The sequence below is a fragment of the Hypanus sabinus genome, chromosome 27 (genome assembly GCF_030144855.1).
Source record: "Hypanus sabinus isolate sHypSab1 chromosome 27, sHypSab1.hap1, whole genome shotgun sequence".
In the NCBI taxonomy this organism is placed as follows: Eukaryota; Metazoa; Chordata; class Chondrichthyes; order Myliobatiformes; family Dasyatidae; genus Hypanus; species Hypanus sabinus.
In genome coordinates, this window is record NC_082732.1 from 33,543,988 (window position 1) to 33,569,486 (window position 25,499).

At 42.4% G+C, this 25,499-nt stretch overlaps 1 protein-coding gene across 3 annotated transcripts in view; it reads left to right on the plus strand.

Annotated features, from left to right (window-relative positions):
* The window catches only part of LOC132382201 (multiple epidermal growth factor-like domains protein 6), a 418,396-nt gene that overhangs the window by 295,173 nt on the left and 97,724 nt on the right, over nt 1–25,499 (plus strand). For all 3 annotated transcript variants that reach the window (XR_009508228.1, XM_059952179.1, XM_059952178.1), the window contains exons 7-10: nt 14,028–14,153; nt 16,387–16,509; nt 18,173–18,295; nt 23,376–23,513. Coding sequence is in view for 2 of the 3 variants with exons in the window: in XM_059952179.1 (XP_059808162.1) it covers nt 14,028–14,153; nt 16,387–16,509; nt 18,173–18,295; nt 23,376–23,513 (510 nt within the window). In the remaining variant the exon portion in view is untranslated. The remainder of the gene's footprint in view (nt 1–14,027; nt 14,154–16,386; nt 16,510–18,172; nt 18,296–23,375; nt 23,514–25,499) is intronic.

Genomic DNA, 25,499 nt, shown 5'->3' on the forward strand with positions numbered 1-25,499 from the left:
AAACGGCAAGTTTCCATCTCCCTCACGCAAAAATGGAACAATGAAGGGTCCTTTTGAAGAGTCTCAGCCCAAAATGTCGACTGTTTATTGCTCACCGTAGATGTTGCCTGACCTGCTGATTTCCTCTAGCATTTTATGCGTGTTGGTCTGGAATTACAGAATCTGCAGAATCGCCTGTGACAATGATCATGTAGACCAGGAGTTCCCACCCTTGGGTCCATGGACTCCTCATTTAATGGTAAGGATCCATGTCATAAAAACATTTGGGAACACCTGATGTAGATTGTTCTGTTGATGTTGATTGAAGAATAAATGTCGGTCACAATGCCAGGAATCTCCTCAGCGTACTCCTTCAGAGTAGTGCTATCCTTTGTGACATTACATTCCATTACATAGGTCCACAACTTATTATTTCCTCTGCAAAGCAGCTCCTCCAACATTTCAGCCTTCCTTCAGTATTGCATTGGGCAGCCAGCCCAAAAATCTGTGCTCAGGTTTCTGGACCAGGCCATCAACACCCAAACTTCTGATCCAAAGTTAAGAGTACTCTCAATTGATTGACAGCTGAAATGAAACTGTTCAAATTCAATGGTGAATCTCAACTTCAACTGTTGGCAACAAGAGGCTTGCATTTCAGCTGGGAAGGAAAACGTTATTCTCTTTCTACATTATGTAGCATGTTCATGTATAAATTGTCTGAGCTTCTATGTCTACCTATATGGTAGGCTTCCTTGAAAATAAAAACTTGGATAGTCATACAGTACTGTGCAAAAGTCTTAGACACACATATATATATAGCCAGGGTGCCTAAGATTTTTGCATAGTACTGCAGTAAGTTAATGTATTGCACATAAGTTGATGTATTTACATATTGCAAGGAACACAAAGTGCAAGTGTGAGTCATTCAACCCGAAGAACCACAAACAATAGAGGGCCATTCATCCTCGGACCTGATTTTCCGTTTAGCAAGATCAAGTCAGGTTGTATGTGAACTGCATCCGGCTGCTTAGTTTCCATTTCCATTTACACCAGCACAGACAATATCTGGTTGGCGCAAGGGTTTGGCCTGGTGCACATCAGAGAGCTGCTCCCCCTACCCACACTTACTAGGTCTCTGAAGCTAGTTTCTGATTAAGGACCTCCACTGAACATGCCTCCAGCCTGAGAGGCAGTCAAAACTATGAACAGACGTGATCTTCATAAACATTGAAAAATCTCCAAGAAAAAAAGTATCAGAATTTCATTGTATTATAAAATATTTAAAAAGTTCTAAAAACTCAAGAATAAAACACAAATATGTGTCTTAGACAATTAAATATCAATAGATGTAGGTTAATAATGAAATGTATTTAAATTAACCCAATTCAAAAATGGTAACTCAGCTGAGCTAATCCACCTCTCTCAGTGCCGAGGTTTCTCAGCTTTACTGCTGGAAAACCACAGAAAGCTGATGCTCAGCCACCGGGCAGCATGTGGTCAAAATGAATCTCCCTCTCAGGGAGATCAGGGTTTCCGCGCTCCTACAGGCGGCCATCAGAAGTGAATCAAACTGTCAACGTGGCTCCATCTTGGAAACAACATTGTGCTCCACTGCTTTAGACTCATGTTAGCAAAAAAATCCGTACTTTCTGAATTCTGAATATCAATTGAGCTGTCACTGACTGCATTTTGATAGAGAAGAGAAAATTTATTCCCTCTTATTGCTTTTCAACTCACGAGAGAGCATAGGCCATCAACGTTTTGCTGTTGATGTTTCTGTAACAGGCAGTTTCTTTTTTACAAGGTCGAGTTGCTAGTTTGACACTCAACCCAACACAGATGGAAAGCATGCACAGGAACTGGCTGGATTCGAACTCGGGAGCCTTCCGAAGTCCGGCACTGATGCCACTACGCCACCAGCCAGCGTAGTATTTTGATAGGGTGGTTTCTTATCTTCTTCCCTCTTTACATGGAGGAGTATTTCCTAACTTTGCTCCGAAGTGGCTTTGTTCTTAAATTAAGGTTATAATCTCCTTATCCCATGTTCTTGTGAATCCTCTTCTAACATATGAATTCCTTTGAAAATAAAATTGAAAATGAAAACTCAGTCAGATCATTCTTCAGCCTCCCACAATCCAGGAAATACAATTCTATCTGATGTAACGTCCCTTCATGTACCTTGGAACCCTGGTAACATTCTTCCAAATCTGAGCTGTACTCCTTCCAAAACCAATACATCATTTCTCAGAATTGCACACAGTGCTCCATCATTGTGGAAGAGTTCTAATGACGGCGCTGGAATACAAGCCGAGGCTGCTGACTCCCTCTGATGTGAAAATTGTAATCTCCCTTTGAAATGTTAGGGTACCTGTCATTGAAGGGAAGATCAACTTGGTTCTCTCATTGAATTCATGTAGTGGATTCAGAACGTGGTTACTCAGCACTCCTGGTTAAGAAGTCAGCCAGGAGCTTGGCTCTCTGTGTACACTGACCTTTGACAGAGTGCTTGAACTTCTCCTGTGGATCAGTTGCATTGTATCAGGTCTGTTGCCCTTTAATTTAATGACAATAGACACAGATAATACAGCATTCCTGATTCATCACTCTCCATTTACTGCATTCTGAGAATGTATACAGTTTATTTTGGTCCTTTTGATAGTTACATTTACAGAAACCTTTAGCCAGAGAGTGGTGAATCTGTGGAATTCTTTGCCACAGGTAGCTGTGGAGGCCAAGTCATTGGGTATATTTAAAGCAGAGGTTGATAGATGCTTGATTAGTCAGGGCATGAAGGGATATGGGGAGAAGCTGGTGATTGGGGCTGAGAGGAAACTGATGAAATGATGGAGCAGACTCAATGGGCCAAATGGCCTACTTCTGATCCTGTATCTTATGGTCTAAACCACACATTAAATACAAGAATTGATGAGCACAGACTCACTTAACAGAATAGCAACTAGACAGAAGGAGGCTATTTGGCCCATGTGTTCTATACTATACCATCTTCTAGTAAAGCAGTCTTGTCGGTCTCATTCCTCCTTTCTTTTTCACCATCTTGCAAGTTAATATTAAATATCGTTAAGAGAATTTGCAATTTCCTTTTGAAATTGCTGATTGATTCTGTTTCTGCCGCAGCTAAGTACAGTGAATTCTTGACTCTTCTTCTTTGAGGTTTTACCTCAACTCCCTGGTTGACCAAAATTTTAAATCCAATTCTCCTGTTGGGAATGGGCACAGGAGTACATTCAGCCAGAGACTCATTCCACCGAGATGCAACACTAAGTCATTCCTACCTGTGGCCATCAAACTTTACAACTCCTCCCTCGGCGTGTCAGACACCCTGAGCCAATAGGCTGGTCCTGGACTTATTTCCACTTGGCATGATTAACTTATTATTATTTAATTATTTATGGTTTTATATTGCTAAATTTCTTCACTATTCTTGGTGCAGCTGTAATGAAACCCAATTTCCCTCAGGATCAATAAAGTTTCTCTGTCTGTCTGTCTTCCCTCTAATTAATCTGTATAAGTCAGTCATGATCTTAGATGAAATTTCCTCTCAAATTTATTCGTTTCAAGGAACTGTGTCTTCATTCTAGTCTGTAGGCAAAATCATATCATTGAAACTACTCCGGCACCCTCTCTAGGAATTTTATAAACTTTATAACTTGTGGTAATTAGAATTGGATGCAATTCTCTGTTTGTTGCCTAATGAGCGATTTGTACAGGTTTGACACAGTGTTCCTGCCTTTGAAGCATTTATGTATTCTAGGATCCCATGTGCTTTACTAATCATTCTATCAGCATGCTCTCCCGCACTGCTGAGAAAGTGTGTTCTGGTGCCTTGCTATGTAGAAGCGATTGTTTCTGACTTTGGATTGTTTCTTACCACCTGCCTAGCGAGTAGAATGTTATTGTTCTCCAGTGCGAAAGAATCCCATTGCCTGTCATGAAGAGGCAGGACGAACCTGACTTTCGTGAGATGAGTGAATCCAGATTTGTTGAAAAGACAACAGTGCCATGACTTTAAATTTCAAGGAGAAACCAGAAAGCTGCCTGTGATTTTGGAAACATGAGATGCATGCCGATTATTCCTTGAGCCAGCATCCCGGAAAATCTCCTTTAGCAATGTCATTTTTTGTCAACCCTCAAGTAGAAGAATGTGTTTTGCCGCGAGGCATTGAGCAAGAGATGGGGTTCCTCAGGGGATATTCAACTGTAAATTTATAGAAGTCTGGTGTGTTCCATTTGGATTTTAAAGCTGTGGAATGTGCTGATGAGGTAAGGTGATTTGGGAAGAGATTTTTCATGTTATAGAAGATTATTTCTTGAGTGAGAATGGAACTGTTTACAGATTCCGATTCAGGTTAATTTTATTCATCATGTAGATCAAAACATACGCTGTGTGGCTACTTTATTAGGTACATCTGTACTCCTGCTCGTTAATGCAAATTTCATATCAGCCAATCATGTGGCAGCAACTCAGTGCATAAGAGCATGCACACATGGTCATGAGGTTCAGTTGTTGTTGAAACCAAAGATCAGAATGGGAAAGAAATTTGATCTATGTGACTTTGACCATGGAATAATTGTTGGTGCCAGATGGGGTGGTTTGAGTATCTCAGAAACTGCTGATCTCCTGGGATTTCCACGCACAGCAGTTTCTAGAATTTACAGAGAATGGTGCGAGAAATGTGGGGAAAAACCCAATGAAAGAGAGTTTAGAGGAGAATGGCCAAACTGGTTCAAGCTGACAAGAAGGTGACAGTAATTCAAATAACCATGCGTTACAGCAGGGGTGTGCATCGCTGAATGCACAACACGTCGAACTGTGAAGCGGATGGGCTCCAGCAGCAGAGGGCCTTGAACATACACTCAGTGGCCACTTTATTCAGACAGGAGGTTCCTAATGAAATGGCTACTGTGCGTAGAATGAAATGCGTCATTTTCAATACCATCTAACACAACCTAAGGGTGTATTGGAAGGCAGCCTGCAAGTGTGGGGCACATTCCAGCACCAACATAGCATATCCACAATGTTCAGCTGAACAACACAGAACACGGCAAGCATCAAAACAAATCCCATTCTTCCTTCCCACCCACCCAACCGTGCATGCACACCATAGTCCTCCAACCCCAGGACAGGCCGTCTCCAGCCTCCATCCTCCAGTGGGCTTGCAGATTTGCAGTCATTGGGCCTTGACTTCCTCGGTGGACTCACAGTGGATGACTGCTGGCTTCGGGCCTCGATTTCCAAACTTCTCGTTGAACTTCAGGCTTTGATCTTCGCTATTGACCCCAAGACTTAATGATGAATGAGGACCCCAAACACAAGGCCTTAAACTCTGGTCTTGCCGGCTCGCCTACCTAGGAAGTTTCTGGCCCTCATGCCTCCTGCCAGTGTGGAACACTGGCCTGTGAGGAAAGAGCAGTGGAGCTGGTTTAATTGGAGAGCTGTGCCAAGTAACTGGTACAGAAATAATAGGATAAATGGGCTTTTCCTGGGATATAACTGGAGTTATGCCTTCAAATGGAAAAAACATGAATAAGAATGGGACTGTAGATTGAAGGTAAATGACAAGGTCTCTATTGCCATTTCCTTGTCAGCTTGTGTGGAGCAGTGAAGGACATAGTTTTTGTAAAGATTGGAGAAAGGCTTGTCAATGTAATTCTGAATTCCAGATAGACTATAAACTTTGTCTCGTACTCGCTCATTTTCAAGTAACCAGTTGGTACTCAGGAATATTTCCTCTGGAATTACTGTTCAAAATTAGGCCTGGTAACACAGCGGTTAGCACGACACTTTTCAGTGCCAGTGATCACCGATCGGGATTCGATTCCTGCTGCATGGTGACACTTGTGGGCTGCCCTGCACAATCCTCACTGTTATGATTTGTTGCAGAAGGAGGCATTGCACGGTATGTTTCGACGTTTCGATGTACATGGGACAAATAAAGCTAATCTCTTTGACACTGACTGGGGCAGGTATTCAATTGAGGTATGAAAGTGGAGAGGGTGTCAAGGCTGAGGTCAAGAGAAATATCGTTAGAATCAAATACCACAGAAGGTGGCCATTCAGCCTATCATACCCATTCTGATTTTTGATGGGACCGTCCAACCACCTTGTACACCTCCCAGGTTACGAAAGGCCTATGTGGATATCCCATAAACGGGAACAAGCGTTCTTGACCAGCAGAATGAGCGGGGCTGCAGACATCTTCTGAGTAGAACAGGGCCTTTCCACATGCCTTCTCTTCCTCTGAAATACTTCGCTTTTGTAGAAATTATTGTTGCTGATGAAAAAAGTCTGAATGAGCAGGTCACAAATTGAACGCAAGTGTTAACATGTTCAAAATCAGTAGGTTAATGGCAGTGTTCAAGCAACCACAACAGTGGCTTTGGTATAACATGCATTCGGTAACGTTACCAAAAGCAGCCTTTATCTTGGAGTGCTGTGAGTGAATTGTTTTCTGCACTAGCCCCACATGAAGCAATCACTGGTAAGGGAGTTTGTGTTTTTGTCCAATCCATAATCTGGGCCCTCGCTTGGAGTGCAAGAGCAATAAGTTCACTGTATTCTTTCTCCACTCCTGCCCCAGTGACCAAGGGGTGAAACTGAGCATCCAGCATCTCTACAAGACCACACAGCATTGATGGATCATGACTCCTGCACCCCCACAATATTCTGTGGAACAGATTCTGAAGGAAAATGATTTCCATCTGTCTTTAGTTAACAGGAGGCAGCTTTGTTTGTAAACGACACAAATTTATAACACAAGTGGCAGATGCTTGGCAAGATTTGAAAGAGACCTGGTTAGGATCCAATCAAAACTGCAGCAGCTGAGCTGGTCAATAATTGCTTAATTGATTACAGTTTCTGCTTTGAATCCCATCCACAGTCCACTTACTCTCATTGCAGCTGTACTCTGTTGAGATTGTAATGCTACTGACTTGCCTATAGTGAGCAACACGCTCACAGATAAAATGCTGGAGGAACTCAACAAGTCAGGCAGTGTCTATGGAGGGGAATCTGATCGTGCTGAAGGGTCTTGGCCCGAAATGTTAACATATTTATTCACCTCCGTAGACTGTCTGTCTGACTTGTTCAGTTCCTCCAGCATTTCTGTGAGAGTTGCTCAAGATTTACGTCATCTGCAGAATCTCTGGTGTTTAAGAGTTACATATAGCTCTGCGATTACCTGGAATGGGACAGAACACAAAGAAGAAGCCCTGTCTATTGGCCAATGAAAGGTTTTGAAGCTATTGTAGTGGTTCCCATCTTACAAGGGGTGATTGATAAGTTCGTGGTCTAAGGTAGAAGGAGTCAATTTTCGATAGCTTAGCACATTTATTTTTCAACATAGTCCCCTCCTACATTTACACACTTAGTCCAGCGGTCGTGGAGCATATGGATCCTTTCTTTGTAGAAGTCAGCGTCTTGGACCTCCAGAAGTGGTTCACAGCAGGGGTGATTGATAAGTTTATGGCTGAAGGTAGAAGGAGATGAGTTATTAACCAAACTTTCTTCATAATCACTCAGAGTTGAACTGCACGTGCATGTAATGACAGCTGTATAGCTCATCGCCTTCTACCTTGGGGCATGAACTTAACAATCACCTCTGCTGTGGACCACTTCTGGAGGTCCAAGATGCCAACTTCTACAAGAAAGGATGCATATGCTCCACAACCGCTAGACTGTGTAAATGTAGGAGGGGACTATGTTGTAAAATAAATGTACTAGGTTTTCTAAAATTGACTCCGTCTACCTTAGGCCACAAACTTATCAATCACTCCTCGTATAAAGGCCTTTATTTGTCTTCAAAACCAATCTACAATAGTGGCATTATGAAGCCTGTACCTATGGACTGTCACCAATTTTCTAGGTCCAGTGAAAGGAACTGGTAACTCGTTTTATTGTGGCATACCCATTCCTCCTCCTGGATAATGTTCTTGAATTCCTGCAGGCTTATTTTGGGATAGGGCTCCGAGCATCAGCGTGTTGTGTAAGTAAGAAGAAGGAAATTGAATATCCAGGGCTTGTTACAATATCAGCACATCCCTAAGCTGTTTGCAACATTCCAGCTAAGTCCTGTCACTGTTGTAATGTAGGAGTTTTTTATTATGTATATTTCTTTTTCATGGTCTTTGTAATATTTATACTCATTTTCAGGGTCCAGGCATTACTAGGAATGTGGCTATTTACTGGCCATCCCCATTTATTCTTAAGAAGGTGATAGTGAACTACTTTCAGAGCTGTGATAAAGATGATCCCACGGTGTTGTTGGGTGGGGATTTCAGAGAAGTTGGTGACAAGGATAACCACTAAAGTGTTTCCAAGTTCGGGAAGAGCACAACTTCATTGGGAGCCTGCAGTGGAGGCGTACTTCATGTTTCTTTCTTGGAGGTTTTCTGGGTTTTCTGGAGTAGCCTGGGCAAGTAGTTGCAGTGTGTTTTGTAGATGGCTACTGTGCCCTAGTTCGAAAGGCATGAATATTTAGAATAATTGACGGTGTGCCTTTCAAGCGGCATGCTTTGTGTTGTATGGTGTTGGTCTTCTTGATAATTGTTGGTGCAGCATTTATCAGGTAGGTGTGGAATCTTCCAATATTCCCCTGATTGGCGTATTGAAGGCAAATGCAATGTTAGCACTCATTTTGAGCAGACTAGAAGAGTAAAAGCAAGGGTGTAAAGCTGAAGCTTTATAAAACATTGGACAGACAACATTTGGAGTACTCTGAGCAGTTTTGGGCCCCGTATCTAAGAAAGTTTGTGCTGACATTCAAGAGGGTCTAGAATGATCCCGGGAATGATAGGGTTATCATATGAGAAGCGTTTGATTGCCCTGGGCTTGTACTCACTGGAGTTTAGAAAATGAAGGGAGAATCTCATTGAAACCTATCAAATATTGAAAAGCCTACATAGAGTAGACATAGGGATGATGTTTCCTAAATGGGGGATCTAGGACCAGAGGACACAGCCTCAAAATAGAAGGGACGTCCCTTTAAACAGAAAGGTGGAGGAATTTCATGAGCTAGGGGGTGGTAAATCTGTGGAATTCATTGTCAGAAACGGCTGTGGAGGCCAAGTCATTGGATATATTTAAAGAACAGGTAGAAGGTTCTTGATTAGTAATGGTGTCAAAGGTTATGGGATGAAGGCAGGTGAATGGGGTAATTAATCAGCCATGATGAAATGACAGAACTGGCTCAATGGGCCGAATGGCTTAATTCTGCTCCTATGTCTTATGGTTTTAAAAAGATGGCTCCTCCAACTGTATGCACTCCCTCAGTGCAATACTAGGATGTCAACATGGATTTGTGATTGCACTTCTGGAATGGAGATCATAACCATAATGAACTAACACAGAAGTATGAAATGTTACCTCCTCAGTCACAGCTTTCCACTAATGTGCGCTGCCTATATATATGGGAAAGTGCAAACCCCCTATACAGCTGGAACTATGCCAACCGCGATCCAGATGTAATTTAAGTTTAGGTGCTGTGATGAGTTAAAAACATTTGGTCCAATTTATCCATGCTGGTGGCTGTGCTCCCCAGAGACCACTGGCAATTCTGCTTTATATCATTCTATCTGCAGTGACTCCTCATTCTTTCTTGTTTGTGTACTTAACTTTGTGGTTCAATTGTTAGTCCTCTCACATTCCTGCCTAAAGGCAGTGGAACAAAATTCTAGTCCGGAGATTTGCGCATTGTCTTTAGTAATTGTTTTACCTTGTTCTACCTCAGTGCACTATGCAATGATTTTGATCTGTATGCGGACAAGCTTTTCACTCTTCAAAGTGTGATACATTTATTATCACAGGACATATATGTCACCATATACGGCCGTGAGATTCATTTTCTTGTGGGTATACTCCACAAATCTATGAAAGAATAATAACCATAATAGAATCAATAAAAGACTACACCAACTTGGGCATTCAACCAGAGTGAAAAAGATAACAACCTGTGCAAATACAAAAAGGAATAAATAATAATAATAAATAAATAAAAATAAATATCAAGAACATAAGATGAAGAGTACTTGAAAGCGAGTCCATTGGCTGTGGGAAAATGTCTTGATACCTGTCTCCCTCCCCACGATTTGTGACATTTTCCAGGAGTGTTGTACACAAAGGGCCCAAATCATTGTTGAGGATTCCTACGATCTCTTTGACCCAGTACCATAGGAAGGAGGTAGAGGGGCATCAGGACAAGGCAGGCCAGACTGGTAACAGCTTCTTCACTCAGGCTGTCAGACTAATGAATAACCAGCCATTGCCAAGATCCTGTCACTGGGACAGCGAGTTGTTTACCGTTTAACTGTTAATCTGTGTGCTGCGCACTTCACAGGAAGTTTGAATAACATTAACTTATTTGTGGTGATTTTTTTTTCTGTGTTGTGAGTTATATATGTTTTGTGGGTACATTGTGGTCCGGAAGAACGTAGTTTATAGACAGTCAGATGACAATAAACTTGAACTTGGAGAAACCAGTACCAGTACAAATTTTCTGACACTCCAATGCAGAGGGAATGCTGCACTGTTACCCTTTGAGTAGAACTGTTTCTTTTTGGTTCGTTGGATTAATGACTATCTTATACTTATTGTCCCTGACATTGGATTCTCTCACTTGTGGAAGCATATTTACCATAATGTTATCAAATTGTCAAAACACCGAGAGATCACACCGACCTAGGAACTTTTTCCAGTTCACAGCTGAGCCACAGTTAGATGTGATCCATCTTGAAAATGGGTTACACAATTACTTGTAAGGCTGGAGCTAATCAAAAGTGGAGCTTAAGCAACAACTGGGTCAGTCTTGCTCCACTGCTGCTAGGTTGAATGCAGTCAACAGTGGGAAACTGTTAGGAGCTCCCTTCATTACACCGATTCCAATAACATCCATGTGACAAAAAGATGTAGAATTGAGGCAAAGAGGAAGTGGAAAGAGAGTACCACAAGGATGAAACAATCTGTTTGGTAGTTCCTTTCTCTTAACTCTTTTAGTTTTGAAAACTGCTACAGCTTCTGATGGGTAGTGGGTTGGAGATAAGTCTCCACCAAAGGAGAGGTAAGGTTACCCCTCCCCCCGCTAGCCCGCAGGTCACCCTTGGGCAAAGCGTAGCACCTGCCTAGCTCCCTGATCAGGGTCACATGAAGCAATGGGAGCAGGTAGTGGATGGTCATATGAGCAGCCAGTACACATTACAAGTGCTGGGTATGTGACCACTGACACCAGGCAGTCAATTTCTGAAGAATATTGATAATGGCGGGGTCACCCGTCTTGTAAAGCCACTGCCCAGAAGAAAGCAATGGCAAACCACTTCTGTAGAAAAATTTGCCAAGAGCAGTCATGGTCATGAGACCATCATCTCAGCGCATAATGGTGATGATGCAGCTTCTGAGAAAAAGCAAAGGGTGGGTGGGGTCAGGTGCTTTCGAGGAGTGGTGGGATCAGTCAGGGATTTAAGGAAGGACATACCATTGGGATGAGCAAGTTGATGTGGAGGATTCAAAGGTGAAGTGAGTGACACTGGAATCAGTGAGATGCAGAATATGAGGCTGATGGTACTCCAAGTTTGAAAAGAAGAATTGAAAGAAATTGTTATTGAGCAGATGATTAAAGTGTGTCGGGAGAGGGTGGCTGGTTTCTAAACAACACCAACACTAAATACAGCACTCAGCTCTTACAGTGTCTATAAAAACTATTTACCCCTCTCTTACCCTAGAAGTTTTCATGTTTTATTGTTTTATAAAATTGAATCACAATGGATTTAATCTGGCTTTTTTGACACTGATCAGCAGAAAAAAGTCTCTTTTGTGTCAAAGTGAAAACAGATCTTTACAAAGTGATCAAAATGAATTGCAAATATAAACACAAAATAATTGATTGCATAAGTATTCACACCCTTCAAGTCAGTATTTAATAGATGCAACTTTGGCAACAATTACAGCCTTGAGTCTGTGTGGATAGGTCTCTATCACCTTTGCACATATGGACATTGCAATTTTTCCTCAACTGCTCAAGCTGTGTCAGATTGCACAGGAATCATGAGTGACTAACCCTTTTCAGGCCCAGCCACGAATTCTCAATTGGATTGTGGTCTGGACTCCGACTTGGCCACTCCAGGACGTTAACTTTGTTGTTTTAAGCCATTCCTATGTAGCTTTGGCTTTATGCTTGGGGTCATTGTCTTGCTAGAAGACAAGTCTTCTCCCAAGTTGCATTTCTCTTGGAGACTGCATGAGGTTTGCCTCCAGGATTTCCCTCAATTTTGCTGCATTCATTTTACCCTCTACCTTCACAAGCCTTCTGGGGCCTGTTGTAGTGAATCCACCCCACAGCATGATGCAGTCACCACCATGCTTCACGGTAGGGATGATGTGTTTTTGATGATGTGTGATGTTTGGCTTGCACCAAACATATTGTTTAGTCTGATGGCTAAAAAGCTCAATTTTGGTTTCATCAGATGATGGAACCTTCTTCTAGCTGACTTCAGAGTCTCCCACATTTATTTTGGCAACTTTTCCATCAAATTACCAAACCAATGGAAAGACTTGCTGGTCTATAATTTCCTGGGCCATTTCTACTCCCTTTCTTGAATAAGGGAACAACATCTGTAACCTTCCGATCCTCTAGAACCTCCCTCGTCCCCATTGATGATGCAAGAGACATTGCCAGAGACTCAGCAATCTCCTCCCTTACCTCCCACAGTAGCCTGGGGTTACATCTCGTCCAGTCCCAGTGACTTATCCAACTTGATGCTTTCCAAATGCTCCAGAACATAAGTTTGTTCCTATCCCTCTCCAATGCTATGGTAAAGGAGATAAAATTGTGATCACTCTCTCCAAAATTCTCTCCTACTGAGAGACCTGACACTTAACCAGGTTCATTTCCCAATACCAGATCACGTACAGCCTCTCCTCTTGTAGGCTTATCTATATATTGTGTCAGAAGACCTTCCTGAACACACCTAACAAACTCCACCCTATCTAAACCCCTTGTTCTAGGGAGATTCCAATCAATATTTGGGATATTAAAATCTCCCACCACAACAACCTGTTATTATTACACCTTTCCAGAATCTGTCTCCCTATCAGCTCCATTTCTTTCCATTGCTTGATGATTGACTTAATTGTACTCCAAGGGAAATCCCTTACTAGCTTTCCTTTCGGTTAGTCCTGACTAAGCGTCTCAGCCCGAAACGTCGACAGTGCTTCTCCTTATAGATGCTGCCTGCCCTGCTGTGTTCTACCAGCATTTTGTGTGTGTTGTTTGAATTTCCAGCATCTGCAGATTTCCTCATGTTTGCTCCAAGGGATATGCAATGACTTGGAAATTTTCTTGTATCCATCTCTTGTCGTATGCTTTTCAATAATCTTTACATAGAGTTGCTTGGAGTGTTCTTTTGTCTTCATGGTGTAGTTTTTGCCAGGAAACTGACTCACCAGTAGTTGGACCTTTCACATACAGGTGTATTTTCCTACAATCAATTGAAAGACCTTGACTGCAAACAGGTGATCTCCATTTAACTAATTATGTGACTTCAAAAAACAACTGACTGCACCATTGATGATTTGGTGTGTCTTATTAAAGGGGGTGAATACTTATGCAATCATTTATTTTGTGTTTTATATTTGTAAATAATTTAGATCACTTCATAGAGATCTGTTTTCACTTTGAGATAGAGGAGTCTTTTCTCTGTTTATCAGTGTCAAAAAAGCCAGATTAAATCCACTGTGATTCAATGTTGTAAAACAATAAAACATGAAAACTTCCAAGTGAGGGTGAATACTTTTAATAGGCACTGTATATCTATTGCACTTCCATCAATTGTTTAATTGAAAGGAAGGAGCAAAAGGCAAAGGAGTAAAAAAAAAGGGGGAAAAAATCTAAGGGAAAGTGGAGTGAGACCAACAAGAAGAAATATGAGGACATTTTTCACCAAAGACCAAGTCCAAGATGAAGTAAAAGTGTGAGATCAACTTGATGGACTGCATGCATTTACAGAGAGTTGTATCTGATGGTGCTTTTTTAATCTTATAGGCATCAATACATGCTTAATTGGAAATGGAGGCTGTGAACATGACTGTGTTCAGCTGTCGATAGCCCATTACCAGTGTAAATGCCGACACAACTACCAGCTCAAGGACGATGGGAAGCACTGTGAGCGTGAGTACCTGGGCTGTGGGAATCTGTTGTGGCGGGAGGGAGAGGGCTACCTGTTACATCACTTTGCACATTTCGTCATCATCATCATGGACCATGTTGTATGGCATGGGCGATGATGGTCTTTGACTATGATTGTCCTTGGCAAAGTTTTCTACAGAAGTACTCTTCTTCCAGGCAGTGTCTTTACGGGGCGGGTGAACCTAGCCATTATCAATACTCTTTAGAGGTTGACTGCCTGGCATTGCTGGACACATAAACAGGATTTGTGATATGCACCAGCTGCTCATACAACCATCCACCACCTGCTCCCATGGCTTCACATGACCCTGATCAAGGAGGGGCTAAGCAGGTGGTACATCTTGTCCAAGGGTGACCTAGCAGAGGGAAAGAGGGTCTTTCACCACTTTTGGTAGAGATGTATCTCCACCACGTCACTGCTTGTACATATACCCATAACAAATCTCGTTAGGAGGCCCCACTGCATATGTCCAAGTTATGTTACCTGTCCGGAAATATAAAAAAGTTCCAATACTAATGGCAAATACCAGAAATTTCTCTACTTTGTTTTAATATAGATTTGCAGATCTCCCTTTTTTGTGAGGTTCAAAGGTGTGCCTTGTCAGATTTATACATACGATGCCAAGCTGAAAGTCTGTAAGTGTCCTCAGTTCCCAGCATGTAACAGCGTAGGCGTGATGTTTTAAATCATCTCTCGGAGCGACCTAGCACAGTAAGATCAACACTCTTCCAACTGAAAGGGAGTGTTGTTGCTGAATGATTGGATAGTGCATGAAGGGAGGGAGTGGGGTTTGTGCTGGTGGGAGCATTGTTCTCAGTCAGTCAGAGGACTAGGATAAGCTGCCCACTGGAGATATTTTCATCCTGCATGGGGGCTAGGGGAACACTCTCCATGTAAAAAAAGCTTAACTCTAATGTCCCCTCTATGCTTTCTTCCAATCACCCTAAAATTATGCCCTTTCATACTGCTGAGTTCTACAAGCCACATTCTACTACTGAGGGAATATTTTGTCAGGAAAGAGTTTGGCATTTCAGGTGTCGTCCATTTTCAATGAGGGATTGGGAGCTGCAAAATTGCACAATCACTTGCTGCAAACAAGAGGAAAAATTGTTTGATACCCAGTCGCAGTAGTTCTCCAGGGGCCCTTGCTGGCACGTGACGCTATCTCAGTCCCTATTTGATCAGGACATTCCTGGAGGAAGGAATAGGTGATGCTGGACCATTATTAAATGATCTTGCAGTAAGAGGTTGTAACTCTTTTCAGCCAGCCTTACACTTAACCAGACATGATTCTCCCACACCCAAAGCAGTCCAGAGCAGTGTATAGGGAGGCTGTGCATGCCAATGGAATGTTTCATTCCAGGACTGAGAACAGATTCATGCCCACCCCACCCACTGTCTGCCCCAACCCCCAAGGTCCTCAACTCAACCCAACCACTACTCACCTTGTTAAATGCACTTAATTGAAAACAGTTGTGGGGAATTGAGGAAAAATTGGAGCAGCATAGTGGCAGAGTGGCACCATGCCAGAGACTCAGGTTCAGTTCCCGCCACTGTCTGTCAGGAGTTCTCCCCATAACCGCATGGGTTTCCTCTGGATGCTCTGGTTTCTTCCCACTATCCAAAGACATATTGGCTATTAAGTTAATTGGCCACAGGGGTGGTGTGGGTACATTGGGCTAGAAAGGCCTGTTACCATGATGTATATCTAAAATTTTTAAAAAACAGTCATTACTAGAACAACAACACACACGTTAGGATGAAGGGTCTCGGCACGAAACACCGACAATGCTTCTCCTTATAGATGCTGCCTGGCCTGCTGTGTTCCACCAGCATTTTGTGTGTGTTGTTGTTTGAATTTCCAGCATCTGCAGATTTCCTCGTGTTTGCTATTTAGAGTCATTACTAGAACCTGCTGTCTAGTTAGGGTTTGATCTCTCTTGGCAAAGCCATGTGTGACAGTAAAAAGGTTCTCCCCATAGGAGGTAACTACTGTTCACTTAAAGTGACAATGGGTTCAGTTTTCTCACTTTGAGTGAATACAACCTCCATTTTGTTCTTTAAACTCCGGCAAGTATCACTTGTGGAGATTGGCCACGAAGGCAAGTTGTCTGACAGGTGTAATATCCTAACGAAGTTGCTAAAGGTTTCTTCCATTCTGGGGTGCAAGGAGTTCACTGAGAAGACCTCTCACACACGCTCTTCTCTCTCCAGTGAAGAACCCATGTGCTGACAGGAATGGTGGCTGTATGCACATTTGCCAAAACTACCATGGAGTCGCCAGGTGCAATTGCTACCCTGGATACGGATTGGCGAGTGACGTCAAAGGATGTGAAGGTAAGTGACCTGCAAAATATCTCTTCCGCGTAATGTGCACCATTGCATTTCCATGACAACTTGTTCCATGGTGGATGATGGAATTCTCCACCAAACCCTCACACATAGTGCAATCAAGCCACTTGCCTTGTCCCAACAAGCCCCTTGCACACAGTAAACAATTTGAAACATCGCAAATGTTTCAAGTGGCCCTGGTTCGGGCTGATAGCAAGTTATCTGTTGCATCTCCCAGATCTATTGCTGCCTCCATACAGAGATGAAGGAAAACAGTTCCACAGCAACACCTCACCTCAGGTATTATTGCTGGGTCTAAACCATGGAAAGACACAGTGGGAACATGTTCACCAGAGATTCCCCCCTCATTCTTCTAAAACTTCATTGGTAACAGCTAACTAGAACCATAGAACATTACAGCACAGAAACAGGCCTTTTGGCCTTTCTTGGCTGTGCCGAACCATTTTCTGCCTAGTCCCACTGACCTGCACCCGGGCCATATCCCTCCAAACCTCTCTCATCCATGTACCTGTCCAAGTTTTCCTTAAATGTCAAAAGTGAGCCCGCATTCACCGCCTCATCTGGCAGTTCATTCCACACTCCCACCACTCTCTGTGTGAAGAAGCCCCCCCAATGTTCCCTTTAAACTTTTCCTCTTCATCCTTTACCCGTGACCTCTGGTTTTTTTTCTCCCCTAGCCTCAGTGGAAAAAGCTGGTTTGCATTCACTCTATCTATACCCATCAGAATTTTATACACCTCTATCAAATCACCCCTCATTCTCCTACGTTCCAGGGAATAAAGTCCTAACCTATTCAGCCTTTCTCTGTAACTCAGTTTCTCAAGTCCCGGTAACATCCTTGTAAACCTTCTCTGCTCTCTTTCAACCTTATTAATATCCTTCCTGTAATTAGGTGACCAATTGTTGTTGGTTAAAGTCTTGTTGTTTATTTATTTATTTATCCCCCCCCCCCTTCCTTTTCTCTCTCTTTTTTCTCTTTCTGCCCCTCTTACAATCACTCCTTGCCTGCTTTTCATCTCCCTCTGATGCTCCCCTCCCCCTTTCTTTCTCCCTAGGCCTCCCTTCCCATGATCCTTTCCCTTCTCCAGCTCTGTATCCCTTTTGCCAATCAACTTCCCAGCTCTTAGCTTCATCCCTCCCCCTCCTGTCTTCTCCTATCATTTCAGATCTCCTCCTCCCCCTCCCACTTTCAAATCTCTTACTATCTCTTTTTTCAGTTAGTCCTGACGAAGGGTTTCGGCCCGAAATGTCGACTGTACTTCTTCCTATAGATGCTGCCTGGCCTGCTCCGTTCCACCAGCATTTTGTGTGTGTTGTTTGAATTTCCAGCATCTCCAGATTTCCTCGTGTTCTTGTTGTTTTTGTTTCCAAATCTGTCCTTTAGCCTCTATTGTTTCTTCTTAATTTATATATACAGTAATTCTTTGTTTTTATATAATTCTTTGTTCTTTGTGATTGTTGAATATTGTTTTTGTTGGATGCCATGCCCTGACCAACACACCACAGCAAATTCCTAATACAGTACTGTGCAAAAATCTTAGACACCCTAGCTACATTTATGTGCCTCAGAGTTCTGCACTGTGTTGTACATGTAAATGTATATGGTTGATAAAGTTGATCTTTGGTTCTTGATCCCTCTCTCACTTAGATGTTGATGAGTGTGTGTTTGGAATCGCTGAGTGCTCACATGGATGCATCAACACTCGCGGATCTTTCTCCTGTGTTTGCAATGCAGGCTACGAGCTGGGCTCTGATGGGAAACAGTGCTACCGTAAGTTAACCCTTTCAAACCTTCTCACTGGTGGAAAGTTAGAATCCAAGTCCATTTTAAGGAGCCTGTCAGCATGATCTTAAACTTAACCTGTCGGCTTCTGAGTAAAATTCACCTCAAGACAGTAGCTACTATCAAGTAATGATCCTGTCACACTGTACAGGATGACAGTACTGTAGTAATTTTATGTATTGCTCAGTACTGTTACTGCTGCAAAAAAGCAAATTTCTTACTATATATGAGTGATGATAAACCTGATTCTGATGAGGGTCTCTATCGTGGACTGAGAATGGTAAGGGGGCAGGGAGAGGGGAATCATGGTTGGGTAAAGGGGAAAGGAGAGGGGAGGGAGCGGGAAGCACTGTAATTGTCAATAAGCCAGTTGTTTGGAATCAAATGACCTTGCCTGGGCTGGGTTTGTCTGCACCCATGTCACCGCTTGTCCCTGGCATTCTTTCTCTGCCACCTGTCGCGTGGAGCTCTAACCCTGCCATACTCAACATCCATTGCTCCCATCAGATTTACAAACATCCACGCTGACAAATGCAGTACTGTGCAAAAGTCTTAGGCACCCTAGGTACAGTATATATAGCTAGGGTGCTTAAGACTTTTGCAGGAAGAGTGAAGTAACATAATGTTAACAATAATACTTCTCTGCCAGGGCAGGAAAGATCAGGAGTTGTCTAAATGGATCACAAATGATCATTTCAATATTTTGAGGGCTTTAGTAGGCTGTGGAAGAAGCTATGAGGACTCATCAATGAACATTACTTATTGAGAACTAGGTGGTCCTTTGTATGCCATTTTATAGGGGTTATGGGACTGGATCCTGCCTGGACAAATATTTTATTTGTTGGCTTTTATAGGCCCATGTAAGCGGTGGTGTAGAGGAAATTTTAATCTCAATCTAACCCATGCTGTTCTTGACCTAGAGAGTATAAGGAAATTAAAGAAACTGCTGGAATATGCTGGAAATCTGAAAGAAGTGAGAATGCTGGAAACATTTAGCAGGTCTGAAAGTATTTGGGGAAAGAGAAATAATTAATAATTCAGGTCTTTGACTGAAATGTCAACTGCTTCCCAATCCATGAATGCTGCCTAAACTTGAGTGTTCCCAACATTTTCTGTTGTTATTTGAGGTTAGATGGGACTGTGATGAAAGAACTTCACCCTGTCTCCATCCTGGTATGGGTGACATGTCAGTGTAGCAGTTAGCATAACGCTATTACAGCTTCAGTGATTAGCGATCAGAGTTCAATTCTGGCCACTCTCTGTAGGAAGTTTGCATGTTTGACCTATGACCATGTGGGCTTCTTCCAGCTGCTCCAGTTACACCCCCTCCCCCCACTCATTCCAAAGATGTATGGATTTAGTTGTGGGGCATTCTATATTGGCAATAGAAGCGTGGCAATTCTTGTGGGCTACCCCCAGCATATCTTTGGACTGTGTTGGTGGTTGGCACAAACATATTTTTCTGTCTGTTCCAATGTTCATGTGATAAATAAAGCTCATCTTCAATCTGTGTTTTATGTGCGCAGGAGATGATTTAATGGAGAATGTAGAAGAAGTTTTATCCCGTATCTGTCCCATGGAAAGTATGTGATGGGACACTGTAGCAAGAGCTTTATTCCATATCTATGTAGTACTGTTCTTCACTTCAGGGTGTTTGATGGAGCAGGGAAGCTTTAGAAAAGTTGCCTTGACTACACCTTTAACCTCACTGTTTTAATTAGCAATCATTCCAGTTACTTATTTCATTTGCTGTTGAGGGATCTTTGTGCAAATTAACTGTTAATTAATTTGTATTAAAACAACCTCAATGTACTTTATAAAGTGTAAAGGCCTCTGGGACATCTGCTCTGGTCTCCAGCAATTGTTTGTTCAATGGCTCCGTGGTTTTATATCCTTAGCCTGCAATGTGCTGTAAGAGTTGAACTTCTCCAGAGTTTTGTAGGATTTTCAGTAGAGACACTGTATTTTAAAGGCACTGGTGATGCTTTCAGTACATAAGGAAGTCCTAGAGTTTTCTAAATCCAAAGAAATGATTTTGAATGCAGTACTCTGCAAATGTCTTGGGCACATATATAGCTAGAGAGTCTTAAGACTTTTGTACAGTACTGTATTTAGCAACATGGAGTGGAGAGTGAGTTTGTAAATCTGGCAGGAGCAAAGAATTTTGGGAATGGTGAAGGTGGAGTGCAGTGGGCGGGATGTGGGATAGGAGGAAGAGAGAGAGAGAGAGAGCCAGATGCGGGGATGGTGAGGGTGCAGACACACCCAGCCCGGAGACACCAGGCAAGGGGATTTGATTTCAAACAATTGGTTAATTGATCACTACAGAATGTCTCTCTGGTGCTTCCCACTTCTTCCCCTCTCCCTTCCCATTTTCCCAACTATGATTCCCCTCCCTGTGCCCCCCTTCCATTCTCAGACCACAGACCCGTATCAGAATCAGGTTTATCATCACTCACATCTGTCATGAAATTTGGGTGTTTTTTGGTGGCAACGGTACAGTGCAAATCATAAAACTATTACAGTACTGTGCAAATGTCTTAAGCATCCTGCCTATATATAGACTTTGGTATAGTACTATATGGCCACTGTTTTAATGTGAGTAAGTGCAATCTTCACTTTCATAAGCAAATAGCAGGCATAATAACCAGAAAATCAATTCTTGTTAACATAAGGACAAGAGATAGAACCAAAATTTGGCTTAATACTGCATGCACCTGCCCAGTAACATTGTCGCTGATCTTTTACCCTCAGCACCCTTTTCCTACATATCCTGTAAACCCATTATTGCACAGAAATTTATACTGACATCAATGATCAACGTAAAGTCAATGAGCTAACCTCCGCCTCCCTCCACCTCCTTGGGTAGAAACTTTCTGTGATTCTTTAATGTCATTTATTTAAGCTGAGGCTTGAATATATTGTATGATTAAGTATCTGCACCTCTCTATGATAATCTCAAAATGATTACTAACTTATGAGGAAAGAAAGTTCTCTTCTCAATACTAAATGACTGACTCCTTATCCAATGACTAAGACATTTCCCAGTCTGGAGAAACAGCCTTGTGGTCTTTACGTTGTTAAGGCCACTGGGGTTCATATGCATCTGAATGAGATTATTTCTCTGTTGTCTAAACTCCAATTTAGGCCATTCTTATTCATTGTCTCCTCCATTTCTGGGAACTAATAATGTAAATCTTTGCTTAACTGTGCCTTCATAATGGCACACATAACCATCTCAAGACATGTCCCTTGTCTAAAACTGCACAGTCCCCATGATCCGTCGGTTCCTCCACACTGCTAAGAATTAGAGGCTCCTAATGAGCCACATTTATAGAGTTTTAATCCGGCAACTGTGGTTTAATTCAATTGGTTTGTTCATGGGATGGGAACATTAGTGTAATGCCCTGGTTCATACTTTTATTGTTATGCTGTATGTATTTCATTATGCAGTTCTGTAAGAGCAGTCTGTTCTGTTTTCATGCTTGTTTGTGTTATTGGTGAAGATAAGTGATGAGGAGGTTAGAATGGTTGGATTAAGGGGAGGTTTCGCTTGTGAAGGACACTGGGGTTGGGCTTGGGACTTTTGTTCGAGAGGAGCTGAAGAGAGAAGATGCTGGGGTGAACCGGTCGTAGCACACGATCCGGTGGGAGACCCGTTTGTTCGAGATGGATTGCGAGCAACGTTCAGAAGGTGGTGTGTGCTTTCATGTTGACCGAGGGCCCAGCGCGTGAGTGACAGAGAAGTTCAAGATGAGCTCCAACTTGTGCATGTTGGACTGTTTTATTAGAATGGGCCCTTTTCTTTTTGTTATTCTTTACCAACCCTTCAGTGAAGATTTGTAAGTATAATTTCTTTAATTGTATGCAGTGTACTGTCTGTTATTTTGTGGCATTAATTTGTAGCAGGGTAGCAAATGACACAGCATCCACAGAAACAGGTTTGGGGTGGGATTGAGCACGCCTCAGTCTCATGGGTTTGGCAGGGCTGGTGGTTGTCTTCCCTAGACCTACACGGCCGAGGAAATCAGGCTGTTTCATTGGCAATACTGGTATTTATTGTCCATCTACTATCTGCCTTTGAATCCCAAAGGTAGCCACAGTGATGGGTCTGGATATTAATATAATATCTTATATTAACTAAATATAAGATATTAAACATCTGACAGTGCATTATAAACATTGGCAAATGTTGGACCTGAGATAGCATCATGCTTTCTTTACTGTTTTTCCTTTATTATTTCAAGTACACTCTACTTCTGGGATGCAGCTTAGAATGTTTGGTCAGTGTCTTAAGTGAAGCAACACAACACGCACAAAATGCTGCAGGACCTCAGCAGGTCAGTCAGCCCAAAATGTCCAAGGGTCTTAGGCACATATGTAGAGCAAGGGAATTTTGAACAATACTGTAAAAAAAATTTTGTATTGCATTGTGCTGTTTCTGCAAAAAAAAACTAATTTCATGACTTATTTGAGTGATGAAAAGCCTGATTCTGATACAGGTCTCTATTGTTGACTGAGAGTGGAAAGGGGGCAGGGAGAGGGGGAAAATGGGAAGGGAGAGGGGAAGAAGAGGAAAGCACTAGAGAGACATTCTGTAATGATGAACAAACAAATTGTTTGGAATCAAATGACCTTGCCTGGTGTCTTGGGGCTGGGTGTGCGTGCACCCACACCACCCTCCTGAACCTGGCATTCCTTCTCTGCCACCTGTCCCACACTCCTCTCACATTGCTCCACCTTCACTATTCCCAACATCCTTTACTCCCATCAGCTTTACATACTCACTTTCCACTCCACATTGACAAATACAGTACTGTGCAAAGTCTTAGGCGCTCTAGCTAAAAGTTTGTGTTTAAAACTTTTGCACAGTACTGTACTTAATTGCATGAATTGAAATTTTCAGCTGCTGGTGTGGGATTTGAACTCATGTCCAGCAGCCCATTTGAATGGTGCAGGAACTTAACCACTGCTCCAAGAACATTCTCCTTAATGTTTCTGTGGGAGCCACTGGAAATGATATACATACTGAGGCGGTAATGAAAATATTGGAACACTTTGTTTTCAGGGATTGAGATGGAGATCGTCAATGGTTGTGAGTCAAACAATGGGGGATGTTCCCATCACTGCCAACACACAGCTGCTGGCCCTCAGTGCAGCTGCAATCAAGGCTTTCATCTGGATGCTGATCAGAAGACATGTGTAGGTAGGATTGGATGAATTGGTTGTTACTCTGTCGCTGAACATCCAACATTTCTATCTGTGCCAGCATTCCATGGCTTACATAACTCAAGTTAACTAAATATAAGATATTAAATATCTGACAGTGCATTATAAACATTGGCAACTGTTGGACCTGAGATAGCATCATGCTTTCTTTACTGTTTTTCCTGTAATATTTCAAGTACATTCTACTTCTGGGACGCAGCTTTGAATGTTTGGTCGGTGTCTTAAGTGAGGCAACACAACACACACAAAATGCTGCAGGACCTCAGCAGGTCAGTCAGCCCAAAATGTCGACTGTTTACTCCCCTCCAGAGATGCTGCCTGACTTGCTGAACTCCTCCAGCGTTTTGTGTGTGTTGCTGTAGACTTCCAGAATCTCTAGAACCTCTTGTGTTTTGAACAGTCCAGCTCTCTTCCTCGCAGGCACTGCAGTAATCCTCCCCACCATTTTGAGAGCCACTTTGACATTAAATAGTTTGCTCAGTGACACCATTGCATGTTTACAATGTTACATTGGGGGTAAGGGTGGTGGCGGGAATCTTACAAATTTGGATTGAGATGTACTTTTGGATGACCATATGCTTTGCATCAAGTGCCAACCATAACTGAAGTGTGTATGACTGATCTTGAAAGGGCATGAGTGAGGTCACTGGTTGATCCCCTTCAAGAACATAGAAAGGAATCTGAAGTAATGCACACGGAATGCTGGCGGTCAGGCAGCACCTATGGAAATGAATAAACAGTTGGTGCTTCAGGCCAAGGCCTTTCTTCAGGACTGAGAAGGAAGGGGGAAGATGCCAGAATAAAAAGATGGGAGGAGACGAAGAAGGCTAAACAGTTTCAATTCAAAAATCTGACAGACATGTCATCTTATCCTCCTGTCCCACTACAGCAACTAAGAAATGTAAAGAAACCGCTGGAAATATTCAGCAGACAGGCAGCATCTGTGGAAATAAAGACAACATTTTGAACATGATATTTTCACAGATCTGGAAAAACAGTGTTAAAATGTGTTTTAAGATGCACAGGAATGGCCGAGGAGAGAACAAAAGAAAAGTTTGATTAGTGGATTTAATTACAGAAATAATGTCTGTGAAAGGTAACACGGGAGGTATTGATTAGTAAAGAAACATTGTTTACATTAACATTGTTTAAAGTAAAGAAACAAGAGATGGGTCTAGAGTAAGTAGAAGAAATAAAATTCTCTAAAATTGTCAACCTTGATATTGAGTACAAGATGGCCGACAATCAGCCCAACAATTTCAGAGGCACTAATTACTGCAGATACTGGAAACTGGAGTAACAAACAATCTATTGGGTATACGGGGTGGTGGATCTCAGCAGATCAAGCAGCGATGATGGAGGGACAGGTGGTGTTGACCCTCCAGATGTCGGGTTTCATTCAAATAGTTCCTTTCCCTCTCCAGGTGCTGAGTTCTCCAGCTGACTGTTGCAACAACTTCAGATAACAATTCTGCTGTTCCCATTTAAAACTCATTTCAGCTTGAACAATGATTTAGTGCTTTCCTGGCATATATGATGCATAAACTCTTCTCGGGCTTCTTGCCGGATCCAGGTGTCGAATTTAACCGATGTTTCGATGACAAACTCCACCATCTTCATCCGGGAATCCTCATCTCATCCCTGATGAAGATGACAGAGTTTGTCATTGAAACTTCTGTCAAAGCAGATACCTGGACCCGGCTGGAAGCCCGAGAAGAGTTCATGTGTGATTTCAGCTTTCCTGCATCCTTTCCTTCTGTTCTTGGATTCCCATTTATCTTTGTTGATCTTTCCATGGACAATACAGGGCATGTTGTACTGGCTATTGAAAGCAATATTATTAATTACAATAAACTGTCTGGGAAAATTCCCTCCTGACAGCTTACAAAGAGACCAGCCTAGTGCAAATCCTACAATATGGAACTGAAAGGCTCAATCTGTGTTTAACTATCCGTGATGAGGG